At 40.8% G+C, this 20,963-nt stretch overlaps 2 protein-coding genes across 3 annotated transcripts in view; one reads left to right on the forward strand and one right to left on the reverse strand.

Moving 5' to 3' along the window:
- LOC109402216 (myosin heavy chain 95F) overlaps positions 1-7,668 on the reverse strand; it is a 123,982-nt gene extending 116,314 nt beyond the window's left edge. For both annotated transcript variants that reach the window (XM_062845283.1, XM_062845284.1), the window contains exon 1: positions 7,281-7,668. The gene's annotated coding sequence lies outside the window, so the exon portion shown is untranslated. The remainder of the gene's footprint in view (positions 1-7,280) is intronic.
- A 6,246-nt stretch (positions 7,669-13,914) lies between these two features.
- On the forward strand, positions 13,915-16,245 carry LOC109412998 (pre-mRNA-processing factor 17). Its single transcript, XM_019686671.3, has 4 exons — positions 13,915-14,304; positions 14,365-15,396; positions 15,546-15,901; positions 15,970-16,245. Exons 1-4 carry the CDS (start codon positions 14,251-14,253, stop codon positions 16,145-16,147), a joined length of 1,620 nt encoding a protein of 539 aa, XP_019542216.3. The 5' UTR covers positions 13,915-14,250; the 3' UTR covers positions 16,148-16,245.
- Positions 16,246-20,963: the final 4,718 nt, after the last annotated feature.

Consider the following 20,963-nt stretch of genomic DNA (forward strand, 5'->3'; position numbering starts at 1 on the left):
AAAACTGTTCAATAAAGAAGCATTGGGCAGCCAATCTCTTAACATTCATCTAGAACGCCTAAAATAGATGGCGTCCAAAATACATTACAAGTTTTCTACTGTAAATATATTTTGGTCATCTGGCGAACTACATGGGGAAGCTATGCGATTGCATACTTGAAGGCGTATTATGTGGTTCTGACGATATTTCCTCGATTTTAACAAAAACTGTAATAGTTATCAAAATAGATGCCTTTTAAGCGAAGAAATTTGATTATTTACAAGAAAATATTTGTGAATGTGTGCTACTTTCATGATAAAGCAGTATTCATGGCTAAAAATAATATATAATTGCCCTGTCCAAATTATATATACCTGAGGGTGTCCAAAACATATATTCGGTGTCCAAAATGCAGTTCTAACAGGCGATTGGAATTTGTGATTTTCTCTGCTTAAAATTCGATCGTTAAGCTTTTTATCACCAGGAACGCACATAATAGTAACTTTGCAAAATAATCCTAAGGAAGCAAGGGGACAAATTTCCCGAATGGAGGAGAACGTGCCTCTAGAGCCGACCTACTGATACCTGAAGGGGACGGTTTATATAACGTTGTCCTCACCATGTCCAAAATACATGAATTACCCTACCGCAGGCATCTATTGATAAAGACCTGCAGCTATTGAGTGTTCGAGTTGAAAATTCGAAATTTGGTAAATACGTCGACTAATCTGATTGTTTTTCCATACATTTCTTAAACTCGCAAAAGCAGCCCTCTTCTTCTTGATCCGTGCACCTATGTCGATGCCGACATTGACCGCCATTTGGTTACCAAGATATTGAAAGCCATCAACATTCTCCACTGATTGCCCAGCTATAGTAAAGCTGGAAGGGTTGACCGTGTTTACATCCAACGATTTAGGCTTGTTGACGTTGATGGTAAGACCTGCCACTGAGGAGCGATTGGCAAGATCATCGAGCTTGCTCTGTATATCAGAGCGCCGTTGAGCTAGGAGAGCAACATCATCTGCCAATTCGAAGTCATTTAGGTGCACCATTGTAATGAGCTGTCACAGAAACCCACGATTTGGTTCATGGTCAATAACACCTACAAGGATCTCGTCGATTACGATGAGGAACAGTAGCGGTGATAGTAAGTATACATCCATGCCTCACTCCAGCAACGACTCGGATGGGATCGGACAAAACACCGTTGTACAGTACTCTGCACGAAAATGCCCTGTACTGTGCTTCAATGAGGCCGATGATTTTCTCAGGAACACCCTTGCGCCTTAGGGCTTCGCACATGTTTCCGTAAATGAGACGGTCGAAAGCTTTTTCGTAATTAATGAACACCAGGTAGAGAGACTGTTGGAATTCATTGATTTGCTCCAGTATGATACGGAGCGTGACAATATGGTCCACACAGGATCGTCCGGCACGGAATCTTGCTTGCTGTCGTCGGAGAGTTGCGTCTATCTTCTCCTGTATCCGGTTAAGGATCGCTTTGCAAAGGACTTTGAAAACCCGCCAATTATCGCATACAGTCAGGTCATCCTTTTTGGGTATCTTTACTAAGACGCCTTGCATCCAGTCGGCCGGAAATGTCGCGGTTTTCCATATGTTGCAGAATAATTGATGCAGTATTTGTGCAGATACTACGAGGTCAGCTTTGAGCATCTCGGCTGATATGCGATCGAACCTCGGGGCCCTGTTCGATTTCATGGCTGTTTCTAACTCCTGCAATGATGGAGCTTCGGGTTGACACGGGTAATGCGTCGAACCCTCAGCGGATCATGCTGAGGTGTTGGTGGCGTGGCCGACATTTGAAAAAGGATTCGAAAGTGCTCGAACCAGCGTTTCAATTGGTCAGCCGGGTCGGTCAGTAACTGTCCAGACGTGTCTTTCACGGACATCGTAGCATTCATCTTGGTTCCACTAAGGCGACGTGAATCGTCATGTGACGTCACGTGAGACATCGTAGAGGAGACGGATGTCACCTGTGTTTGCGGCTTTTTCGCCTTCGTCGGCTAGGGAGTCCGCCTACACCGATCAGAAAGCTACTTGGGTATTTTATTTTTCTAGCCAGCACATAAAACAGCACTGTTCTTACCTGTAGAGTTACTACCAGTTGAATATTTAAACAATCTGTATTGGATAATATTTTTGGCGCATTAATACTGTATATTATTTATTGATTTAGGGCGCATTTATTTTTTGGCATGAAAATTTGTATGTGGGTGTTTTTGGGGCCGGGAAGGGTCTTAGCTAGGTCTGAGACGCCTCCCCCTGAGTAAAGGATGACTCCCATACAGGGTCCTCCAAGAAATTCTTAGAGTTTGCAGGGGTCATCCAGGCGTTTCTTGTGGGATTCTCAGGGAGTTCTTGATGAGTTTCTTTCAGAAATTCCGTCTGGGATTCCTTTGAGAGCTCTTGCCCGGATTTCTCCAGGAAGTACTTCCAAGATTTTTCCAGAGAATTTTTTGGGGATTTCTTAAGGAATATCTTCTGAGATTACTTCAGGAGTACCTAAATACCATCAACATTTTTTCCGAAATTTCTCTAAAAATCAATTCCGAGGAATCAAAGATTACCCCAGCCATTTTTACTGTGATTTTTTTTGGGAATTTCTCCCGTAGTGTCTCCACAAATTTAATTCCTTCACAAAGATTCCTCTAGGATTTCCTTCTGTGATTCCAACAGAAATACACAAGAGCTTCGATGGCGCTGTAGTCACTTTTCCAATTTAATTATATTACTGACTTCAATTGAATAAATTGAATATCTATGGGTGTCTATCTGGCAGAGGATCTCTTGTTTTGGTAAACCAAATCAACACTTCTAATAGCGCTACTGATGCTGTAAGGGCGTGGCAAACTAGATGTTAGTCGCACGAACAGTCGCGACATTGGACTTCTCTAGCTAGTTATGCTAACGTGTTTGCTCAGGGGGCTCCATCTAAGATTGGTTTTGGGATTTTTTCAGGAGTTCTCTCTGGGATCCTTTATGAGATTCCTAAATTGTTGCTCCAGGAGCCATTCTCAGGATTCTTTCAGAGATTCTATTTGGGGATTTCTTCCGGGATGTCTACAGGAGTTCCGGAAATCCTCCAGGCATTCCATCCTAGATCCTCAATAGATTCTTAAGAAATATCTTCAGAGTTTTTTTACTTCCAGAAGGTATTCCCGAAATATAAACCCAGGAATTCTAGCAATTTCTCCAGAAATTTATTCCGGGAATCCTCCAGGAGTTCTCTCTGAGATTGCTCAAAGAATTTCTTCCAAGATTCTTACAGAAGCTCCTTCCAAAAATTTACTCTGGGATTCCTTCCGAGAATTTCGTGCGAGATTCCTTCCGGAGGTCCTTCTGAGATTTCTTCAGGAATCCTTTATGAAATCTTCCAGCATCCTACTAGAGCTTTTTTCAGTGATCCTGTAAAAATTTCTCCGGGATTCTTCTCTGAAACTCCCTCCGGAATTGTTACAGCAACTACTTCTGAGATTGCTTCAAAAATTCCGGGAATTTCTTCTGGGCTTCTGTCAGGATAATTGCTTCTGGAATTTAGACAGGAACTCCTTCGAGAAATTCCTTAGAAAATTCATGCCGAGATTCTTCCGTGAAATTCTGTCAGAAACTGATTTCGGGAATTCTACAGGAACTCTTTCCAGGATTTATCTAGAATTTTTTTTTGTTTCTTCCGAGAGAAGTCCATCAGACATCCTTCTAGAGTTTTTTTTTAATATTTATGGCATTCCTCATGAAGTTCCTACAGGATTTCTTTGAGAAAATACTCCAGCAAGTTCCTTCTGTTAAAAGGAAATTAGAAGTAATGTTAAATAACCTTTCGCTGGATTTTTAGTTTTCTAATCTAATCTAATCTAATACATACGCAGCCAGTACAAGAAAGCATCCTGGAAAATAATCAGGTTAGATTACACCCGATTATTTTTCTTGTCAATGTTGAAGCTTGTGGCATATTGAGAATATGACACAAGCGTCAAAGCGGCCAGGCCTACTGCGCAGTATTTACCGCAAAAATGATTCTTGGAAATGCCTCGACTTCTACATTTTATTACATTTTGTGTCGAAACAATTCTAGGATCTACAGGGGTGGAAGGATGCGTGGACATACCGTACCAAACGCTCCATAATTTACGAAATTGAATATGGTTGAAATAGGGTTTATGTACCATCAGTAATCTCACGCTCCCATATTCATCCTATTCGAAAACAAGCGATTACGGCACCGATTGATTCCGTTCTTTTTTTCATGCGTGCTCACTTCTAACAAAATTATGAAACAAAACAAACAACGCTTTAGTCCTTCATTTTTCGTAGGATGAAAATAGGAACCACATGCTTAATAAAGGAATCAATACCCTATACAATTAATAACTACTTACAGCTTCGGTGTTTTATACGTAGGGGCGAAGGCATAGTTCCTTTGTACCCGTGATGTTGCTTCATTTGTTGATCGTTAAAACGACAAGGAGACGTTCAGATCTCGGTTCAGGTATTATAGGAGAAATTCGGAAAAATGCTCAAGAAATCTCAAAACAATTCCGGTAAAAATCATAAAAAAAGGAAGGATTCCCTAAAAGAATCCTTGGAAAAAAATCCCAAAAAGAATTCTGGGAGACTACAATGCAGGAATCAACAAAGGGATCCCGGGGGAGATCTCTACGGAAATCTCAGAGGAGAATTCTAGGAGAAATTCCAAACGGAGTCCCGAAAAATCCATGTAAGAAGCACTGAAAAAATCCTTGAAGGAATACCGGGGAACACCCAGAACGATTTCTTAAGGAATCCCTGAAGTAATCCCAGTTTAAATTGTTGGGAATCTTTAAGTAATATCCAAAAGAACCTCAAAAAAGAGAGACCCGTGAAAAAACCGTGGAAGAGAATTCGAGAGGAATTCTTGAAGGAACTACTGAACGAATTTCTGGAGGAACTCCTGTAGGAATTTCTGAGGGCACTTCAGAAGGAATCCCTGAAAGAACTCCTACAGCTTAAACTTATCTCTGAAAAATTTCTTATGGGAATTCCTGAAGAATCTTCTGGCATCCGCGAATCCTCCTGAAAGAATACACTACCCGTCATAAGTATAGACTCACAAAAAGTATTGCAGCAGTATTGCATCACATTAAATCGCTTCATTATTTCCAAAACCTGAGGATATACAAAGATGCTGTCTTCAGCAAAATTAGGCCTAAAGTACACAGTCAAGTATTTGACAAGGGAAGAACCCAAGAAACAACATCAGTTTTACACTAATGAAAATTCGATCGAGTAAAACAAGATGTTTGAGCATTGGTTTTCTTTTTGGACAAATATTTTACCCTATGTACCCTATGTAGCCTTATTCAGAAGCCCTATGTAACTTTATTCAGAAGCCCAAAAGCAACAACTATCCTGACAGCTGCATTTTTGCAGGTGTTCTGGTTTTAAAAATATCGAGGTGAGTCAGGGTGATGCAATATTGTTGCAATAATTTTTGTGAGTCTATAGTTAAGACGGGTAGTGTATTCTTTCAGGAGGATGTGTATAAGAAGGAACTTGTGTGAAGGAACCTGTCGGAGTACCTGACAGATAATCCCCGAAGAATTTTCTGGCAGGATCCCTGATAAATCTCCTGGAGGCATCATTGAATCTTCTGGAATTCCTTGAGGGATTATCGCAGGAGTTCATTCAATAATTTCTCCAGGACAGATTTTAAATCGAGCAGATTCCAAGAGGCTATAAACACAACCAATAAGCCAAAATAAATAATCTTGGTTTTACGGCAGTTCTCAAATCCTATTGAACGCAAATAAAGCATCACATTGTTGTTTGGGCAAGGCATCCCTTCTGAAATGCCTTTGTGGATGCCTTTTGCAATTCATTCGAGATGGAGATATTTCAGAGTTACCTACTTTCAAGAGTTCTTTAGGGGATATTTCTACGAGTTCCTTCAGATATTTCTACAAAATTTCCTCCAGGGATTAATCTAGGAGTGTCTTCGAGGGTTCCTGCGGTATAACAATTCTTTCAGAGATTGTTCCAGAAGTTCTTTCAGGGATCTCTCCCTCCAGAAGAATTCAGGGATGTGTCCAGGTGTTTTATCAGGGATTCCTCCGTGAGTTACTTCAGCTTTTCTAACTGGAGTTTCCTAAGGTTTTCCAGAAGTTCCTTCAGAGATTCATTTCGTCTGCCTTCAGGAAAACCATCAAGTATTCCTCCAGAAGTTCCTTCAGGAATTCCTACAAGAAGTGCTTTAGTCTAAGAATTCCTCTAATGATTCCTGCAGAAGTTCTTTCAGGAGTTCTAACAGAAGTTCCTACATGGATTAATCCAGAAGTTCTTTCAGACATTCAGACAGTTCTTTCAGGATTCGTGTAGATGTTTCTTTCCTTTTAAAACTCCTTCAGAGATTCCTTCAGAAGTTCCTTCAGGAATCTCGTCCAAGAGTTTCATCAGAGATTTCTACATAAGGATTCAAATCAAGGATACCTCCAGGAGAATTCAGGGAGCTTTTTCAGATTTTTCAGATTCCTATAGAAATCCATTCAGGGATTAGTCCAGGAGTTCCTTCTAAGATTCCTCCAGTAGTTCTTAGGGATTTTTCCAGGGATCGCTCCTGGAGTTCTTTCGGTGATTTTTCCTGGAGGATTAAGGGATCCCTTAAGGAATTTTATCAGATATTTCTCCAGAAGCTCCTCCAGCAAATCCTACAGCAGTTCTTTCAGAGATTCTTCTAGGAGTTCCTTCAAGAATTTCTTCAGAACTATGCTCCAGGTTTCCAATTTCAAATTTTAAACTGGTTAAGATATCAGGAAAACAAATTTACTTTCCATTTGAAATAGTAATCATAAGCAGCGATCATATGTAATCTTTGCTGCAACGTTTGCGCCATCTAGTGAATCAGTTCTGAAATTAAATGTTCACCATGAACGAAGTATGGATCTTCCGAACAACAATAAGTTGTTTATGAGTTTATATGAGTTTATAACTGCCAGGAGTTTAAATGAGTTTATAATAAGTTGTGAGTTTATAACTGCCAGGCTTACGTCAAATCTAATAAAGACAAATACAATTACAATGACAATCAAGAACGAATTACATATTTAAATTTTAGTGAACAAATTTTCATAATTCTGTAATAATTATTAATAGGCTTAACGGATGTAGAGCATCAACATTCAGAAAGCCTCGTGTGTTACAGATACATGTACCAATGTTTTATGTTTTGAGGGCTTTGATGAAATAAATTCACACAGAATTTCACCCCATCTGGAAGCACTGGATTGTGCACTACTCTTCTTACCTTTCGCAATCGGGGAGGAAGTCTTCCCTCTATGTAGAGCCGAAGCTGGTGAGTGCGTTCTGCTCTTCTCTGTATCTCTCCTCGCTGAACCGGTAACAAACAGCAGCAGCACCAGCAGCAAACAAGCAACAGCAATCAATGACGATAAAAGCTCCTCCAGCAGCTGGAAGCAATTTTTCAGTTTTAGCGCCCCAAAGATTTCGACAATAATCTGCTAATTAATAACGTAATCCAGTAGGCATGTGTGTTCTGCTTCTTCCTTTTCTCCTTTCACTAACAATTTTCCGGTTTTTGCACAATTGAATTTTCCACACACTAGTTTTTTCCAGAGTTCACTTCGCCACTCTATTAGATCCAATAAACTTAAGCGAACAAAACTGTAAAAAAAACTATAAAATTACAATCGTAACATGAAAATCGCACTGTCTTCACTAATTAATTTAACAAATTATGAATCCGTTTCGCGTTCACTTGGTGGATAAAAAAAAAGAGAAGAAAAAACTTGCAAAAAGTGTTTACTCTTCACAAAACCACCATAAAACCTCCGAAAACCGAAAAACTGCACCTCGGAACAGGTGAAAAACGTACAACAGCGGAAGTGCAAATAGCGACTACTTCCTGTCAGTCAGTGTTTCGGTGGTTTCGGTTCCGTTGTGTTTCCACCGGAGGAAAGAACAAGAAAACTTGCCACGGGAGCAGCTCCGCTGCCGCACTCTAGTTAGCACCACAAGCACTTCTGGGAAGCCTTTTCACTAACAACACAAAAAAAACTGAAACGTTGCACCACACCAGCTTACTGCTGAGCTGGAGATGAAACCTGGAACACAACCGACCGAACAGAGCGACGAAAGCGAACTGAAAACTGAACACTGAACCACTGAACGCGGAACGAACTGATGGGGGAGCGATCGAGCGAAATCCGCATCGGTTGACGGTTGCTTGGTTGGTTGGGTGGAAAACTGTTGTTGTTGTTTTTGTTGGAGGTGGTGAGAGGTGATGACCAATGAGAGTATATTACAGGTGAGGAAGAAGAAGAGATGGCTATGTATTAGTAAGCAAAGAAAAATGTAAACACAAATAGTGACGTCACTATTTGACACGCGTTCTTATGGGAGCTCGCTTTACTTGTAGTAGTGATATGTTTTGCACCAAACACGGATATCACGCACACGAATTGTCTCTTCCACACCTTCATTAGACTCTCATTGGGTGATGACGCCGAGAGAGAGCATGCAAGTCATTCGCCCCGGCAGGAGAAAGCCAGGAGCTTTTCGGAGAGAGTCAACCAATGAGAGTCTAATGAAGGTGTGGAAGAGACAATTCGTGTGCGTGATATCCGTGTTTGGTGCAAAACATATCACTACTACAAGTAAAGCGAGCTCCCATAAGAACGCGTGTCAAATAGTGACGTCACTATTTGTGTTTACATTTTTCTTTGCTTACTAATACATAGCCATCTCTTCTTCTTCCTCACCTGTAATATACTCTCATTGAGAGTCAACACAAACGGAGTGAGCTTTTTGTGTACCCGAGCAAAAAATTCGCTGGATTTGCCTCAAATTTTTCTTTCTGGGACTTTGCATTGAAGAATCTTGCTATCACACTCTGCTCGTCTCTCATCGATCACCTTTTTAGGGAACGTCCACAAATTACGTCACGCTTTTAGGGCCCCCTCCCCCCTCCAGTAAAGTGTGACAACCCATACAAAAATTTCAGAGGTCTCATACAAAAAGTGTGATATAGGGGGATGGGGAAGGGGGTGTGGCTTGAAAATGGACAATTTTTGCGTGACGTAATTTATGGACGCTCCCTTATGGGCAGTACGCACCTGGAAACTTTTACGTCTCTGACGTATTTTGCACACTCAAATTTTGATGTCTTGACGACTTTGTTACCCGAATCTCGCGGACTGACTCAATATGCTCCCGCATATAAATCTACTGTTCGCGAAATGGTTCAAACTTAACTTGCACCGTATGGACTATACTTACCGTTCATATTATGGTCAGATTACGGTTCAAGAAATGTAGAAAAATATGGTGAAACCCGAGGGGCGGATCACTTCCAAAACAACTGAATCGAAAATGCGTTTTGATGAAAATGCGTTACAAAATGCTCCAATGCGTTGAAAAATGCATTTGAAAATGTAATGCGTTGAAAAATGCGCCAAAATATCCCAATGCGTTGAAAAATGCACAGGAGTGCATGACGAATTTTTGGAGTGTTAATACATAATTTGTTGAAAAATATGCCAATGCGTAGGAAAATGCGTGTTATTTATCAATGCGTATAAAAAAGCGAGCATTTCACCAATGCGCATAAAAATGCGTGTTTTCTATCAATGCGTAGAAAAATGCGTGTTTTCTATCAATGCGTAGAAAAATGCAAGTTTTTTTTGTCAATGCGTATAAAAATACGAACAGTTTTATCAATGCGTTGAAAAGTGCATGCTGTAAAATTTTGACAGGTGTTGTTCAATTTTAGAAATGCGTACCTTAATACGCTAATGCGTAACAAAATGCGCCAATGCGTATGTCAATACGCAAGGCTGAATCGAAAATGCGCTAGTGATTCGCCCCTCGGTGAAACCTCAGAGCTAACCTTCACGATGGATTGGATTTGGAATGGATTTGGATTGGATTTGGATTGGATTTGGATTGGATTTGGATTGGATTTGGATTGAATTTGGATTGGATTTGGATTGGATTTGGATTGGATTTGGATTGGATTTGGATTGGATTTGGATTGGATTTGGATTGGATTTGGATTGGATTTGGATTGGATTTGGATTGGATTTGGATTGGATTTGGATTGGATTTGGATTGGATTTGGATTGGATTTGGATTGGATTTGGATTGGATTTGGATTGGATTTGGATTGGATTTGGATTGGATTTGGATTGGATTTGGATTGGATTTGGATTGGATTTGGATTGGATTTGGATTGGATTTGGATTGGATTTGGATTGGATTTGGATTGGATTTGGATTGGATTTGGATTGGATTTGGATTGGATTTGGATTGGATTTGGATTGGATTTGGATTGGATTTGGATTGGATTTGGATTGGATTTGGATTGGATTTGGATTGGATTTGGATTGGATTTGGATTGGATTTGGATTGGATTTGGATTGGATTTGGATTGGATTTGGATTGGATTTGGATTGGATTTGGATTGGATTTGGATTGGATTTGGATTGGATTTGGATTGGATTTGGATTGGATTTGGATTGGATTTGGATTGGATTTGGATTGGATTTGGATTGGATTTGGATTGGATTTGGATTGGATTTGGATTGGATTTGGATTGGATTTGGATTGGATTTGGATTGGATTTGGATTGGATTTGGATTGGATTTGGATTTGGATTGGATTTGGATTGGATTTGGATTGGATTTGGATTGGATTTGGATTGGATTTGGATTGGATTTGGATTGGATTTGGATTGGATTTGGATTGGATTTGGATTGGATTTGGATTGGATTTGGATTGGATTTGGATTGGATTTGGATTAGAGTTGGATTGGATTTGGATTGGATTTGGATTGGATTTGGATTGGATTTGGATTGGATTTGGATTGGATTTTGATTGGATTTTGATTGGATTTGGATTGGATTTTGATTGGATTTGGATTGGATTTTGATTGGATTTGGATTGGATTTGGATTGGATTTGGATTGGATTTGGATTTGGATTGGATTTGGATTGGATTTGGATTGGATTTGGATTGGATTTGGATTGGATTTTGATTGGATTGGATTTGGATTGGATTTGGATTGGATTTGGATTGGATTTGGATTGGATTTGGATTGGATTTGGATTTGGATTGGATTTGGATTGGATTTGGATTGGATTTGGATTGGATTTGGATTGGATTTGGATTGGATTTGGATTGGATTTGGATTGGATTTGGATTGGATTTGGATTGGATTTGGATTGGATTTGGATTGGATTTGGATTGGATTTGGATTGGATTTGGATTGGATTTGGATTGGATTTGGATTGGATTTGGATTGGATTTGGATTGGATTTGGATTGGATTTGGATTGGATTTGGATTGGATTTGGATTGGATTTGGATTGGATTTGGATTGGATTTGGATTGGATTTGGATTGGATTTGGATTGGATTTGGATTGGATTTGGATTGGATTTGGATTGGATTTGGATTGGATTTGGATTGGATTTGGATTGGATTTGGATTGGATTTGGATTGGATTTGGATTGGATTTGGATTGGATTTGGATTGGATTTGGATTGGATTTGGATTGGATTTGGATTGGATTTGGATTGGATTTGGATTGGATTTGGATTGGATTTGGATTGGATTTGGATTGGATTTGGATTGGATTTGGATTGGATTTGGATTGGATTTGGATTGGATTTGGATTGGATTTGGATTGGATTTGGATTGGATTTGGATTGGATTTGGATTGGATTTGGATTGGATTTGGATTGGATTTGGATTGGATTTGGATTGGATTTGGATTGGATTTGGATTGGATTTGGATTGGATTTGGATTGGATTTGGATTGGATTTGGATTGGATTTGGATTGGATTTGGATTGGATTTGGATTGGATTTGGATTGGATTTGGATTGGATTTGGATTGGATTTGGATTGGATTTGGATTGGATTTGGATTGGATTTGGATTGGATTTGGATTGGAGTTGGATTGGATTTGGATTGGATTTGGATTGGATTTGGATTGGATTTGGATTGGATTTGGATTGGATTTGGATTGGATTTTGATTGGATTTTGATTGGATTTGGATTGGATTTTGATTGGATTTGGATTGGATTTTGATTGGATTTGGATTGGATTTGGATTGGATTTGGATTTGGATTGGATTTGGATTGGATTTGGATTGGATTTGGATTGGATTTGGATTGGATTTGGATTGGATTTGGATTGGATTTGGATTGGATTTGGATTGGATTTGGATTGGATTTGGATTGGATTTGGATTGGATTTGGATTGGATTTGGATTGGATTTGGATTGGATTTGGATTGGATTTGGATTGGATTTGGATTGGATTTGGATTGGATTTGGATTGGATTTGGATTGGATTTGGATTGGATTTGGATTGGATTTGGATTGGATTTGGATTGGATTTGGATTGGATTTGGATTGGATTTGGATTGGATTTGGATTGGATTTGGATTGGATTTGGATTGGATTTGGATTGGATTTGGATTGGATTTGGATTGGATTTGGATTGGATTTGGATTGGATTTGGATTGGATTTGGATTGGATTTGGATTGGATTTGGATTGGATTTGGATTGGATTTGGATTGGATTTGGATTGGATTTGGATTTGGATTGGATTTGGATTGGAGTTGGATTGGAGTTGGATTGGATTTGGATTGGATTTGGATTGGATTTGGATTGGATTTGGATTGGATTTTGATTGGATTTTGATTGGATTTGGATTGGATTTTGATTGGATTTGGATTGGATTTTGATTGGATTTGGATTGGATTTGGATTGGATTTGGATTGGATTTGGATTGGATTTGGATTGGATTTGGATTGGATTTGGATTGGATTTGGATTGGATTTGGATTGGATTTGGATTGGATTTGGATTGGATTTGGATTGGATTTGGATTGGATTTGGATTGGATTTGGATTGGATTTGGATTGGATTTGGATTGGATTTGGATTGGATTTGGATTGGATTTGGATTGGATTTGGATTGGATTTGGATTGGATTTGGATTGGATTTGGATTGGATTTGGATTGGATTTGGATTGGATTTGGATTGGATTTGGATTGGATTTGGATTGGATTTGGATTGGATTTGGATTGGATTTGGATTGGATTTGGATTGGATTTGGATTGGATTTGGATTGGATTTGGATTGGATTTGGATTGGATTTGGATTGGATTTGGATTGGATTTGGATTGGATTTGGATTGGATTTGGATTGGATTTGGATTGGATTTGGATTGGATTTGGATTGGATTTGGATTGGATTTGGATTGGATTTGGATTGGATTTGGATTGGATTTGGATTGGATTTGGATTGGATTTGGATTGGATTTGGATTGGATTTGGATTGGATTTGGATTGGATTTGGATTGGATTTGGATTGGATTTGGATTGGATTTGGATTGGAGTTGGATTGGATTTGGATTGGATTTGGATTGGATTTGGATTGGATTTGGATTGGATTTGGATTGGATTTGGATTGGATTTTGATTGGATTTTGATTGGATTTGGATTGGATTTTGATTGGATTTGGATTGGATTTTGATTGGATTTGGATTGGATTTGGATTGGATTTGGATTGGATTTGGATTGGATTTGGATTGGATTTGGATTGGATTTGGATTGGATTTGGATTGGATTTGGATTGGATTTGGATTGGATTTGGATTGGATTTGGATTGGATTTGGATTGGATTTGGATTGGATTTGGATTAGATTTGGATTGGATTTGGATTGGATTTGGATTGGATTTGGATTGGATTTGGATTGGATTTGGATTGGATTTGGATTGGATTTGGATTGGATTTGGATTGGATTTAGTTTTGATAGGTTTTGATTGGTGTGCCATTTCCAAATGTTGGTCTAAAAAAATTTTTTTTTTCAGTGTAGTCATGAAAGCTTCCTTTTGACGTTTCGTTGCCACCGCAAACTCAATCCAAACGTAAACAAACGATTTCCGCATCTGATTCGCGTGATTCTACTCGTTTTTCGTGTTTTTCCACTCAATTTCCCGGATAAAAGTATTAAAACCTGTAAAATAGTATAAAATACAGTGCGTCCCAACTGGCTGAACATGTTGGGCCTTCAAGCGTACGCTAGTGGAAGTGGTAGCAGTAGCAGCAGCGGCAGCAGCAGCGATGACGATTCAGAATCCGAACAACAACAGCAAACACCAGCGGCTCCAAGAGCACCCAAAGAAGAGGAACTGGCCCACCTAAGAAGAGGAACTGGCCCACCTGAAACCCATCAAGGATCAATCGATGTCGGTGGCGAAATCGCTGCAAATCTGTGCCGCACCGGTGGTGGTACCGACGGTATGTTTCATAAGTTTTACTGATTTTGAATAACTCTAATCATGTTTGTAATTCCCGCAGGAACAATCCGACGTTTCTCGGAAGCTTGCGCCTAGTGTCAGCGAACTGCACTACAATCCTCGATTCGAAGAGTTGTTTGCTCCTGTTGCCGGACCAGCTAATCCGTTTCTTACGGAACAGATGAAAGCCCCGAAAAATACGTTAACTGGATTTGTGGAGAAGGCGCACATCAGTGACTTTCAGTTCGATAACCAGCGGAAAACCTTCCACAGTTTTGGATATGCTTTGGATCCGTCGGTCGATACGGCTGCTGGGTCGGAGGCGGGGCCAAGCTACGTAGGACACTTGCAGGCCGCTTACGATACGGACGGGAAGACGGTGTTCGAGTCGAGCAAGCCGAACCGGTCGGGGGACAAACGGAAGCGAGTCAAGAATGCCAATCCGGAAGACGTGGAAGGTTTCCTAGGTCCTTGGGGAAAGTTCGAGGACGAGGAAACGGTTTCCCGGCCTAGCGAGACGGAACGGGCCGAGATCGAGGAGATGATGGCCAAGAAGCAGCGCCGGAATCGGGTCACCGAAGATAAGCCCATCGAGGAGAAATCGGTTCTTCACATCAAGGACTCGGTCGATTACCAAGGCAGATCCTTCCTGCATCCTCCTCACGATTCCGGGGTCAACCTGCGCAAGAGCAGCGCTCCGGATCGGTGCTTTTTGCCGAAGGCTCACATCCACACGTGGACCGGACACACCAAGGGCATCTCCGCGGTCCGGTGGTTCCCCGTTTCGGCTCATCTGCTGCTGTCCTGCAGTATGGATGCTCGGATCAAAATATGGGAAGTTTACAACGAGCGGCGGTGTGTTCGGACCTACTCCGGCCACAGGCAAGCCGTGCGGGATGTCAGTTTTAACAATCGGGGCGATCGGTTTGTGTCGGCCGGGTACGATCGCTACCTGAAGCTGTGGGATACGGAGACTGGGGATGTGATATCGCGGTTTAGCTCGCGGAAGATCCCCTTCTGCGTCAAGTTCCATCCGGATTTCAACAAGCAGCATTTGTTCGTGGCCGGGACGTCGGATAAGAAGATCATTTGCGTAAGTATTGGTTCGATTGATTCCGACCTCAAGCTTGCTCCAAGATTTAGCCTTTCCTTTAAGGAATTACATTTTGGAAATATGATACAACTCAGATCAATTCTACGAACAAAGGTTCAATAGAAATAATCACTCTTTCCTCTTTCCAGTGGGACACCCGCAGCGGCGAAATCGTCCAGGAGTACGACCGGCATCTGGGTGCCGTGAACACCATCACCTTCGTCGATGAGAACCGTCGCTTCGTGACCACCTCGGACGACAAGAGTTTGCGCGTTTGGGAGTGGGACATTCCGGTCGATATGAAATACATTGCCGATCCCACGATGCACTCGATGCCGGCGGTCACACTTTCGCCCAACGGAAAGTGGCTGGCGTGTCAGAGTTTGGACAACAAGATTGTCATCTTTTCGGCAATCAATCGGTTCAAGATGAATCGCAAGAAGACCTTTACCGGTCACATGGTTTCCGGTTATGCGTGCAATTTGGACTTTTCGCCGGATATGAGGTATGTATTTGACTTTGGATAGAATACTTGATCGTTTACTTACCTACTGTTATCGTTCCTAATTTCAGCTACCTGGTGTCCGGAGACGGCGATGGAAAGTGCTACATTTGGGACTGGAAGACGACCAAGCTGTACAAAAAGTGGCAAGCCCACGATAACGTTTGCATTGCGGCGCTCTGGCATCCGCACGAAGCCAGCAAGCTCGTGACGGCCGGCTGGGATGGAGTCATCAAGTATTGGGACTAGATGGCTTGGCTGTACAACGTGAGTACCTACATGTGCGTGAGTATGGGAGGGTTTTATTGATTGGAAAACATATGAGATGATCGTTTAATGTGATACAATGTGTTTATTGTTGGTTGGTCATGTTTGATGACTTCCTGCCTGCTTACTATTCTCCACTGTTATTCTACTTTTGGGAATTCCTATGATAACTGCGCCAAAAACTTACAAGACGATTTCACATAAAAATTGTTCCAGAATTAAGGTACTCCGAAGAATTTAAATTGAGCATAACTTACACTAACTACACGTACCCTATCCTGTACTATTCTCCAGGAATTCCTCCAGAAATACCTTCAGGTATTCTCCCATGGATTGCTACAGAAATTCTTCCAGCGATTCATCCATGAATTTCTTCAGAAATTCCCCGAGGAGTTCTACCAGACGTTCCTCCAGGAAGCCTCAAATATTTCTCCAGAAATTCCTCAAATAATTCCTCCTGAGACTCCTCCAGGGATTCCTCTAAGAATTCCTTCATTGATGCATCCAGGAGTTCCTTCAAAAATTTCTGTAATAAATCTTTCAGGAATTCCTCCAGTAATACCTACAGGAATTCCTACAGGGATTCCTCCAGAAATTTCTCCAGGGTTTTCTTCAGGAATTCTTCCAGATATTCCACCAAAAAAACCTCTAGGAATTTCTGTCAGAATTCCTTCAAGATTTCCTCTAGGAATTTCTCCAAGAATTCCTACATGGATGCCTCCTGAAAATTTTAAAGGAATTTCTCCCGGAACTCTTCCAGGAATTTCCTTCTTCATCCTTCAAGAATTGCTCCAGGGATTCATCCATGAATTTCTTTGGCAATTCCTAAAAAAATCCTCCAGGAATTCCTTCTGAAATTCCTCGAACAGTTCCTCCAGAAATTCCTCCATAAATTCCTTCAAAAATTCCTTCCGGAATTCCTCCACAAATACCTTCAGGAATTCCTCCAGAAAATCGTAAATTCCTCAAAGAATTCCTCCTAGAATTCCTCCAAAAATTCCGTTAAAAAATCTTACAGGAATTCCTCCAGAAATACCTCAAGGAATTCCTCCAGGGCTTACTACAGGAATTCTTCCAGGGATTACTTTAGAAAATCCTCTAGGAATTTGTGTCACAATTTGTCCACGATTCCTAGGGGAATTTCTCCCGGAACTCTTCCAGGAATTTCTTGATGAATTCCTTCAAAAATTCTTCCAGTAATACCTCCGGGAAATCCAACAGGGATTCCCCCAAGAATTTCTCCATGAATTTCTTCAGGAATGACTCCAGGGATTTCTCCTATAATCCCTCCAGTGATTCATCCTGGAAATCCTTTACTTTTGGAGAGCCTCTACGGATTTCTCCATAGATTGCTCCAGAAATTCTTCCACAGATTCCTCCAGGAATGCCTCCAGAGATTCATCTAGAAATTCTTCCAAGGTTTTCGAAAGGAATTCCTCCAGGATTTTCTCTCGGAATTCCTTCAGAGATTCCTTCAGGGATTCTTCCAGAAATTTCTCTAGAAATAATTTTAGGAACTCCTCCTGAAATTCTTTCAGAGATTTATCTTGGAATTCCTGCACGGATTCCATCAGAAATTCCTCCAAGGATAACTACTTAGCAGTACGCTCTCTGGACTAATACACAGAATTAACACAGTCATGACAAAAACACTAATGGACAAAATAACAGAAACACCAACCACCCATCCGACCCCACCTAAACCATAACACAGATCAGTTACCAAACAGTCTACCGAAGCAGTTAGTGAACTTGAACTTCAACGGTAATTTTCTCGTTTTTGATTAGTATATTTTTGACTATATTACTCAACATAATTAAATTCAAACAATAGTGATGCGACGAACAAAAATAGGACAATTTTATGTAGAAATTAAATACACAATGACAAAAAAACAGAACTCTAGTAAGTAAATGACACACAAATAGAAATGTAAAATTAAACTTATTTTATTGTATAAACCATTTTAGTGATCCCAAGAAGAAGGCAAAATACATTGCGCCGAAACGTCGGAAAATAGATAACCTGTTTCCTTTTGATTTGAGAGATTGCAAGCCAAACCATATTTGATAGATAACTACAGGGATTTCTCCAGGAATTCTCAAGAGCTTCTTTCAAGATTTTTTACAATGATTTCTTTAGGGATGCCTCTAGGAATTCCTTCTTAAAATCCTCTTGGAATTCCTCCTAGAATGCCTCCACGGATTGCTCCAGAAGTTCCTCCAGAAATCCCTCCAAGAAATTCTACCATGAATTCTTCCAGAAATTCTTCCAAGCAATCTTTCAAGAGTGTCTCCAGGGATTCCTCCAGAAATTCCTTCAGGTTTTCCTCCTGTAATTCTTCCAGGGATTCCTCAAAAGGATTCTTCTAGGGATTCCTCCAAAAAATCATCCAGGGATTCCTCCTGGAATGCTTCCACGGATTTCTCTCGAAATTTCTCCAGGACTTCTTCCTGGGATTATTCCAGAGATTTCTCCAGCGATTTCTCCAGGAATTCTTCTAGAGATTCGTCGATGAATTCCTCGAGTAATTTCCCTAGGAATCTTCCAGCAATTACTTCATGAATTCCTCCAGCACGGATTCTTACAGGTATTATTTCACGGATCCATCCAGGGAATCCTCCTGTAATCCCTCCAGGGATGCATTCTGGAATTCCTTCACGGATTCCTTTAGGAATTCTTCCAGAGATTCTACCAGAGATTTCTCCAGGAATTTTCCGAACCTTCTCCAGCAGTTCTTCCAAGGATTCCTTAAGGTATGCCTCCTGGGAATCCTCAAGGGATTCCTCCAGTAATTCCTTCTGGAATTGCTCCTGGAATGCCTTCTCGAATTCATCCAGGAATTCCTCAACGAAGACCTCTAGGCATACTTCCAAGGATTCCTTCAGGAATGCCTCCAGGGATTCCTCCAGAAATTTTCCTGGGATTCCGCCAGGAATTCCTCCAGGAATTTATTCAAGAATTTCTCTCGGGTTTCCTCCAGAGATTTCTCCAGGAATTTCTCAAGGGATTCGTCAATGAGTTCCTCCAGTAATTCTACCAGAAATTCTTTCAAATGTCCCTCCAGAAATTTCTTCACGGAAACTTCAAGACTTTTTTACAAGCATTCCTTGGAAAATGCCTCCAAGGATTCTTCCAGAAATTCATTCAGAGTTCCCTCCAGGGATTCCTACAGTGTTTTCTCCAGGAATTCCTCCAGGGATTCGTCAATTGACTCCTCCAGGAATTCCTCCTAATAATCCTCCAGCTCCTCCAGGAATTTCTCCAGAAATTGCTCCCGGAGTTCTTCTACGGATTCCTCCAGGATTTTTTTCAAGGGTTCCTTTGGAAATACCTCCGGGGATATCTCCAGGGATTCTTCCTGAAATGACTCCAGGGATTTATCCTCGAATATATTCACGGATTCCTCGTTGAATCCCTTCCATAATTTCACGGAATGCTATTTTGATGCACGAATTGAGTGTAGAATTAGCACATGATGTCAGTATGATACGTTGGAGTAGACATGCGTCATACTACATAGAATGCTATTTTGATGTACAAATTTTCAAATAATAATAATGGTGCAGTGGCGTAGCCAGAAATTCGCCTTGGGATCATTCTGAATGCCGTCTACAAAGTGCTATCCCATATCATCTTCCGTCGTCTTCGACCTAACGTGAATGAGTTTATGAGAAGTTATCAAGCCGGCTTCATCGACGGCCGCTCGACAACGGACCAGATCTTCACCGTGTGGCAAATCGTCCAAAAAGCCACGAATTTCAGGTCCCACAGCATCATCCGTTCATTGATGTCAAGGCAGCTTCTGACAGTATAGACTACACAAAGCTATGAAAAGTCATTGATACCTTGTCGAATATGAGAGGTCCCAGCCAACACATAATCGCATATGATGTAGAATAAGATGCTGCAGTGGAGGCGATATGCGTACATTTTGAACGCCGTTTAATGGAAGCATATACGCATATGGCCTCCACTTTGACACTTGTTTAGAGAAACAGTTGGAACAGACGACGTTCGGCTGGTTCGGAGGCTTTGAGGTCGACTCGCAACAAGTCCTACAGGAAAGCTCTCCGGTCTGCTGTGAACGATCCGGCAGGAAAACCTTTGTACAAATGTTTCCAGTTTAAGTGCAGTCAGTCGGTTAAACAAAAACCTTGTTAAATCTAAAGATTTCCGAGTGAACGAACTTCTTTTGCCAAAAGGCGATCTGACTTCCTCTGATGAAGAAGTTCTGGAATGATTATTCAGCACACACTTCCCTGGATGTGTGGATATTATAATAATACATCTTCGGATAAACCTGATGTCTTTTCTTGTTGTTATGATTCCCTGGCCTCGTCTCGGAGTATTGCAACTATAGAATCAATTGAGTAGGCACTTAATAGCTTTCCTCCTTTGAAATCTCCTGGGACAGATGGGATTTATCCTATTTTGCTTGAGAAGGGATTTGATTATTTCAAACATGTTTTGAAAAAAAAAATACTTGTTTGCAGTTTTGCTACAGGGTATGTTCCCAAATCTTGACGGGATATTACTTTGAAGTTCATTCCGAAACTGGATCGTGAGTCGTATGAAGAAGCAAAGAGTTTCAGACCTATCAGTTTGACCTATTTTCTTCTGAAATGCTTAGAACGTATCGTGGATCATAACACCCGTGATCTTCATCTGTCCAACGTGACTCTTCATGTGAACCAACATGCCTACCAATCTGGTAAGTCCACTGTGATTCTTTTACACAAGGTTGTTTACGATATCGAGAAAGCATTAGCTAAAAAGCAATCTTGTTTGGGTGTT

The sequence above is a fragment of the Aedes albopictus genome, chromosome 1 (genome assembly GCF_035046485.1).
Source record: "Aedes albopictus strain Foshan chromosome 1, AalbF5, whole genome shotgun sequence".
Lineage (NCBI taxonomy): Eukaryota > Metazoa > Arthropoda > Insecta > Diptera > Culicidae > Aedes > Aedes albopictus.

Excerpts from the sequence above, each read along its gene's own strand:
- LOC109412998 (XM_019686671.3), top strand. The coding sequence starts at position 14,251 with ATGTCGGTGGCGAAATCGCTGCAAATCTGTGCCGCACCGGTGGTGGTA. Across the intron at positions 14,305-14,364 it reads CACCGGTGGTGGTACCGACG|GAACAATCCGACGTTTCTCG; the intron begins GTATGTTTCATA and ends TAATTCCCGCAG. Across the intron at positions 15,397-15,545 it reads CGGATAAGAAGATCATTTGC|TGGGACACCCGCAGCGGCGA; the intron begins GTAAGTATTGGT and ends TCCTCTTTCCAG.